Source organism: Haliaeetus leucocephalus, unplaced genomic scaffold (assembly GCF_000737465.1).
Source record: "Haliaeetus leucocephalus isolate CR32 unplaced genomic scaffold, Haliaeetus_leucocephalus-4.0 Scaffold189, whole genome shotgun sequence".
Classification (NCBI taxonomy): Eukaryota; Metazoa; Chordata; class Aves; order Accipitriformes; family Accipitridae; genus Haliaeetus; species Haliaeetus leucocephalus.
In genome coordinates, this window is record NW_010972625.1 from 904,610 (window position 1) to 911,249 (window position 6,640).

At 60.9% G+C, this 6,640-nt stretch overlaps 1 protein-coding gene across 1 annotated transcript in view; it reads right to left on the bottom strand.

Moving 5' to 3' along the window:
• Window positions 1-1,714: 1,714 nt before the first annotated feature.
• Window positions 1,715-6,640, bottom strand: part of IL2RG (interleukin 2 receptor, gamma) — a 9,350-nt gene continuing 4,424 nt past the window's right edge. The window contains exons 2-8 of the mRNA XM_010565291.1: window positions 4,852-4,942; window positions 4,427-4,611; window positions 4,126-4,268; window positions 3,854-4,016; window positions 3,282-3,390; window positions 3,124-3,208; window positions 1,715-3,020 (exon numbers count right to left, since the gene is read on the bottom strand). Coding sequence (XP_010563593.1) covers window positions 2,817-3,020; window positions 3,124-3,208; window positions 3,282-3,390; window positions 3,854-4,016; window positions 4,126-4,268; window positions 4,427-4,611; window positions 4,852-4,942 — 980 coding nt within the window. The 3' untranslated portion in view covers window positions 1,715-2,816. The remainder of the gene's footprint in view (window positions 3,021-3,123; window positions 3,209-3,281; window positions 3,391-3,853; window positions 4,017-4,125; window positions 4,269-4,426; window positions 4,612-4,851; window positions 4,943-6,640) is intronic.

Here is a 6,640-nt window from a genome sequence, read left to right on the forward strand (position 1 = left end):
TGCCCGTCCCCGGTGGCGGCCGCAGCCCCGGGCAGCGCGTGGCGGGGACGGCTCCAGTCTTTATAGAGCCTTAGTGCTGCCTGTCCTGCTGGCCCGGCCCCGGCCGCGCTCTGGAAGGTGAAGCTGCCTTGCGCCGGGTCCCCTCCATCCCCGCTCTGCCTGGGCCTTCCCCTGCGTGGAGAGGCATGGCGCTGGGGGCGGGGGGGGGGGGGCGGGGGGCAACGGGGCATGAGGATGTGGTCACGGGGATGGTGGGGCAGGGGGACGGAGCTTGAGGGTGGTGGAGGACAGGGCAACGTGGCACGAGGGTGACAGGGCGTGGGGACAGGGAGGCAGGCCGTAAGGGTGATGATGTGGGGACAGTGGGCACGGGGACCGGGCAGCTCCTGCCACGAGCCATGTGCCCACAAGGTGCTGGAGGCCGCAGGGATGGGAAGGTCCCTGGGCAGGGCTGGCCTGTGGCCGACAGTGCCGCCCCATCCCTAGGGCAGAGGTGGCCTTGGTGAAGTTGGGCAAGGCCACACTGGCTGCCCTGGGGGCCACTGGCAGCCCCTTATCGCTCCTTGGCCTCGTGCCGTGGAGGGCAGTGTCTCCATGTCAGGCATCCTCCTCTCCTCCAACATCTCTGGGGCGCAGGTCTGGCAGCCCCCGGCCCCAGCACCAGGCCCCCATGCCTGTGCCTGCCCACCTGGCTGCTCCCCATCCCCTCGCCCACCTGTGAGTGCTGCGCTGGGATGCTCCAGGAGGAGTGTGAAGGACCAGCATGTGTTCTCCTCCTCAGTCCCTGTGGGATGGCCCTGCTGTCACTCCTGCCCGCTGTGCTCCACTGCCCTGTGCACTGCCAGGACCCCCAGGGACTGGGGGGCTCCACTTGCCTGGACATCTACCAGGTGCCCCGAACTCCACCCTGCACATATAGTAGGTGCCACACGCCTGGAGGAACTTGCTGGTCCTCTCGCTCAGGCTGGTCACCTGGAAGAGCAGCTTGGGGGTGCTCAGCTCGTCACATGGGTGGATGATGTTTGGAAAAGCTGGGGTGGGGCAAGGGCTGCTGCCATAGTGAGCTGGGGACCCCCCCACCTCACTGCTCTAGCCACACCACGGGGAGCCTGCGCAGCATCCCACTAGAGGTGAGATGAAGTGCCAGTGCTGCTGCCAAGGGGCGGGGGAGCTGCAGCCCCGCAGCCAGGGCTCACCAGTGTCAGGGACCCCCACCATCCTCACGTAGGAGACCAGCCGCAGGACGGTGCAGCTGGCATTGGCTGGAAGGCTCTGGTCATCTGCAGGGAGAGCAGCAGTGGCTGAGTGCAGCAGGTGGCTCTGGCAGCTTGATGTGGATGAATGTGCCACTGCCATGAGCCTGGGACCAGGGGCTGGGACAGTGGGGTTGGACCCTGCCCCACAGCGTTGGTGAGGTCAGAGGTGAGTGGGGTGCGGCGCTCTGCTGGTGCCTCCCCCAAACCCTGCAGGGTGAACCCAGGTGACCCCCCAGCACAGCAGAGTTTTACTGCAGTGGGAAACCCCGGGGCGCAGGCAAAGGGGTGGCGAGGCCCCAGGCGGACAGCTGGGCTCACCTGGTGCCCTGGCAGCTGCAGCCCTCAGGGCTGGGGGCGACACAGTGGCTTGGTGTGCGAGCTAGCACAAGCAGGACACAAGAATAACCACAAAAACACGAATGAAATGCAAAGAGCAAATTTATTTTCATTACCTCATGAACTGGGGTATCCCCCAAGCAGCACCCAGGCAGAAGCACACAAGCGGGAATGCGGGCGCCATGAAGCTCAGTCCATGCTAGAGGATCACCAAAGCTGCTGGTTTTGCCTGTTTTTCCGGGATTCACGCAGGCGTAGTTTACCACTGTGCTTTGATCTTTCCCACAGCAGGGCAGGAATCTCAAGCATGTTCAATAGGGTGCCCCTAAGTCTATCACTGGCCTATGTTATCTGAACACAGATGTTCCACTTGTCAAACACGCAAGGATAGACAACAATTAGTATGCTATATGTGTTTTTCTACACCCCAGATGGAAGTCACTTGAGTGTGTTTACAATCCTCCTTGCTGATCTTCTGTTATTTTCCCACACTTGGCCCCTCTGGCCCTTGGCGCTTCTCAGCCCCAGTGTCCCCATTGGTTGGCCAGTGGCTCCTGCCTGCTCAGTCACAGCTGCCCCCTCACTGGGATAAGTCCCTGGGTGTGCTTGTGGGAACCACAAAGCAAGGAGGGGGCCTTGGCAAGCTCCCAGCAGCTCCAATATGCCCAGCACGGGGGCCCACAGGAGTGCAGTGTGGGAGCCCATCCGCCCTCCCACAGCTCTGCTCTGCCATGGCAACCCTGAGAGGGATCCTGCATGTGGCAGGGCTCGTGGTAGGATGGATGTCACCCTGCCTTCCTGGACGCTCCAAGGACAGGGCAGGTGCTGGGACACTGCAGTGTGCCCAGCGTGCTGCAACGCACCCAGAGCAGCACCCAGTGCTACCTGATCCATCTCATGCATGCAACAAATAGTGCACCCAGGGTGCTATGCACTGCACCCCGGGCACTGTGCAGTGCACCAATTGCACCACCTGGTGCACACAGCACACTGTGCAGTGCACCCAGTGCACCACCCAGTGCACCCAGCACACCATGCTCACCCAGCACCCTGTGGTGCAGTACAGCTGCCATGTTGCGGGGGACTGAGTGTGACCATGGCAGGGAGCAGGGCTGGGGGTCCCAGGCATTTGGCAGAGGCAGGGTGGGAGCAGGGAGCGAGGCCTGTGGGGCAGCAAGGTTTCAGGCAGCAGCGGTGTGAAGCGTGCAGGGGTGCAGGAGTGCATCACACTCCCACGTAGCTGTTCTTGTAGGGGCTGTGTTCACGGGGGGCAGCCAGGGCCCCAGGCATCAGCGATGGCGGGTGGTTGCTGCCCTCCCACAGGGGCTCGTAGCTGTCCTTGGGGGGCAGCTCGCTCACATAGCAGATGTTCTCGCTGTAGTTGGGCTTGAAGCTCTCCATGACATCTTTGGGGACTCCGGCCCATTCCTTCGGGGAGCAGAGCGGGGTGAGAGAAGCCACCACCCAGCCAAGCCCTAACCCCACAGAGCAGGGGTTGAGCCCAGGGCAGGGCTGCCCGCCGCCACCTTACCTGGAAGTTGCCCTTGTGGGTGATGAAGAGGTCGTCAAAGTTCTTGCTGGGGTTGGGGATTCGGGGCATGAGGATGACCCACACCCTGCACAGGAGAGATGTGTCAGATGGGAAAGGCTCCAGTGCTGCTGCCCCCCACCAGCCCCCCCCCCGCTCACCTTTCCATGCGCACCAGCAGGACAACAAGGACCAGCAAGAGCAGGCAAGAGACAATGGGGATCAAGACCGTGTGGATCCAGAACCAGTGCAGCGGCTCCTCTGCCGTGCCTGGAAAGATCCGGGGTGACATGGATCCCCAGCCAGCACACCACCACAACAGTGAGCTGGGCACACCGGTGGCCCTTTGTGGGTGGCCATGGGAGCTTGGCATCATCCCTGGCAGGGCTCAGCTGGGAGTGGAGGATGGAGAAGGGGCCCATCCCCAAGCCCTGCCATGCTGTCACCACAACAGACTGGTGACCCTGTCCTGGACTGGCCATGCCAGAGCAGCCCTCCAGGGCTAAGAAACCCCGGCAAATGTTAGCAGGTCCTACTAGCACAGGGTCTTTGTCTTCCAGAAGTGCAAAGAACACAGGGGCCAATGCTGTTGCCTGTGCCCCAGGCACCCGGACAGGTCTCACACCTACAGCTGCTGCCTTGGGCCAGTTTTCCACTTGCTTGGCCATCCCTTGCCTGCTGAGCACCACCATGCCCCAGCCCAGCCCAGCCCGCCACAGCCCCCATGACCTACCCTTACTGGTGGAGTTGCTGCCCCAGACCACAGGCACACTCCACTCACTCCAGAGCTGGGTGGTGCCGCAGTAGCTGTTGATCTTGCTGCGCACATAGAAGGTGTAGTACTTCTCATAGTCTACACTGGGGAAGGAGAAGACATCTCCTTTCACCTGGTGCTCCTGTGGAGAGACATGGGCCATGTGATGAGGGCCAGCACTGTTGTGGAGGCTGGTGCACAGCTCATCCCTGGGCACAATCATGAGGGTGCCGCATCCAGGGGGCTCTCACCGTCCAGCTGGTGTCCTTGTTGCTCTTGTACTTGATGGCGTGCTCCAGGCACTGGGGTCTGGGGTACGGGGAGGTCCAGGTCAGCTGCAGCTGGTTGTTGCTCATGTTGCGGATGGTTAGGTTGACAGGTGCCTCCGGTTTCACTGCAAGGCACAGGTGATGGCCGGTGAGTGCCGTCCCCATGCCCCGGTGGCCCTGCCACCAGCCAGGACATGATGGGGCAGCCCTGGGGACCCACAGCCCTGCTCCTGCCCCACAGCAGCCCCACAGAGGACAGTGGGTGCCCCCCACCACTCCATACCCAGGTCCTGCAGCTCCATGCGCTTGCTGGGGATCTCCAGTGTCCTGCCACCAAGGCTGGCATTGACAAGGACATGGAAAGGCTGGAACTGGATGATCTCGCTCTGGTTGAAGTGGCAGCCGACACTGATGCCGCGGTCCTGCAGGTAGTGCTTGCACTCCACCACAGGGGACCTGTTCTCATACCTGTGCCACAGCAGGTTACCAGGGCTTCCCAAGACCCCACATGCCCCAGCCCTCCCCAGGACCCCTGTCCCCAGCATATCCCATCCCGCTTGCCCTGGAGACAGAGCCTCCCCCACCCTGGGCTTTGGGAAGAGGAGCAGGCTGGTACTGGGACCAGAAATGCTGGCAGTAGCCCCCTGCGCAGGGACCCACCACTGGACACCCCTGCTGTGGGGGTGGCCATGGGGCAGGGGCACCTACCAGTAGTAGAGGGAGTAGTTGGCCATGAGCGTCTCTCTGCTCCCCCACATGCAGGTCATGTACTCCTCGTTGAAGACGACACACTCCACCCCTGCAAAGGACAGACACCACTGGGCACTGTGGTGGTGGGCAGCTGTGCCAGGGCACAGGGCTGCACCAGCGAGACATGGAACATGCTGGGGTCCCTGCACATACCCATCAGCCTTCCTCTGTGTGAGCCAAACAAGCCCAGCTCTTCTCAGTGGAGCTGCGGTGCAGCCTGCCTGCAATGCCGGGCCCCCACCATCCTGTTCACATATGCTGTGTCGGTGATGCCTGGGCTGCTAGCCAAGCCGCTGCCCCTCCCGCATCTGTGCCATTGGTTCGTCTTGCTCCAGATGTCCTGTTTCACCTCAATTCCTCCATCTGCTCCCCTTAGTCACCCCATGGCCGCAGTTTGCAGCCCCTGGCACTGTGGGACAGGCCAGAAACCCCTCCCTGCCAACCCATTTTGCTTGTCCCATGAGAAAATTGTGTTTTTTCCAGGATTTGTGCCTGATGTCTCCATCCTGGCTAAATTCACCTCACTGTTACCCTTTTGGGTGCTTGCAGGTGCTCATGTGTCTCTGCACCTGGGTGATGGGGGCTGTGATGGGCTGTGCTTCCCATTGGAGCCCCTTCACCATAGGGCCAGGGGCTAAGCCTCAGAAGTTTGATCTCTGCAGAAAACATGGCTGAGCCCCGGGAGGCCAAGCAGCTGCTCCAGGCACCCACGCCAGCTCCTCTGCCCCCTCCTTCCGCTGCGCTGTCCCAGCCCCAGTCCTGCCCACGCAGCCAGAGGCCACATCCTGTGCTGGCTGGGGGCTGCAGGGCCACCAGGTTGGTGCTGGTCCCCACGCCAGTTATCACACCGCAGTCCAGTCTGGAGGCCACAGGCACGGCTCGCTGCGGGACAAGCTCCTCCAATGGACTGAGATGCCTCGCAGACCCCTTGCAAGTGCCAAACCAGCTGCTGGTGGCTAAGAGCTGTCCTGGAGGCTCCCAGAAAATGTTTTTTTTTCCCCCTAAAAATGAGGCAATGGGGCACCTGGTCCCTTCCGAGGTCTAAACCCATCAGCCAGCACTGTAGTGGCAGGAGAAAGCCAGAGCTGGGCTTGTAATGTAACGCAACAGAGCAAACAGGCGCTGTACTCCAGTTGTTTCCGCACGTGAAGATGGAGGGCACCTTCCCAGCGACTTAGGAAGTCCAGGGATACAGAGGGCCTGTGTATCCACAGAAAGCTGGTGTTTTACTGACAGCCAGCCAAGAAGTGGATTTTTTCTTGGAAAATGACGGCTGGGGCAAGGGTGCTGGCTGGAAAGAGGAGACGTTCTCACCTTCTGGCAGTACACTCCCCCCAGCAGGAAATGAAACTTCTCCAGGCAGGGAGAAGAGGAAAAAAACCCCAAACCCTGGAGGCCGAAGGTTGAAATTTGAACTGACCAATTGCGACGTGCCAGGTACATTGAGGTGACCTTCTTGGCCAATAGGGATTAAATGACCACAGGTCAGATTCGACAAGGGTATAAGCTGGAGGGCATGTGGGAATCAGTCTGCCCTGCAGCAGCGGGTCTGCAGTTGGGGACCCCCCCTTGGGTCAGGGCACCGCCCGAGGTAACTCCTCGAGGGAGAGCGCCCTCATCTTTTAGGTGAGTGATAATGCGCAGTTTGAGTCATCACTTTTAAGGATTCTTAAGTCGGCTGTGTAGTACTAATTCCCCTTACATCGTTGAGCTTGTGGTTTATAAAATATTACCGGAGTTCTAACTA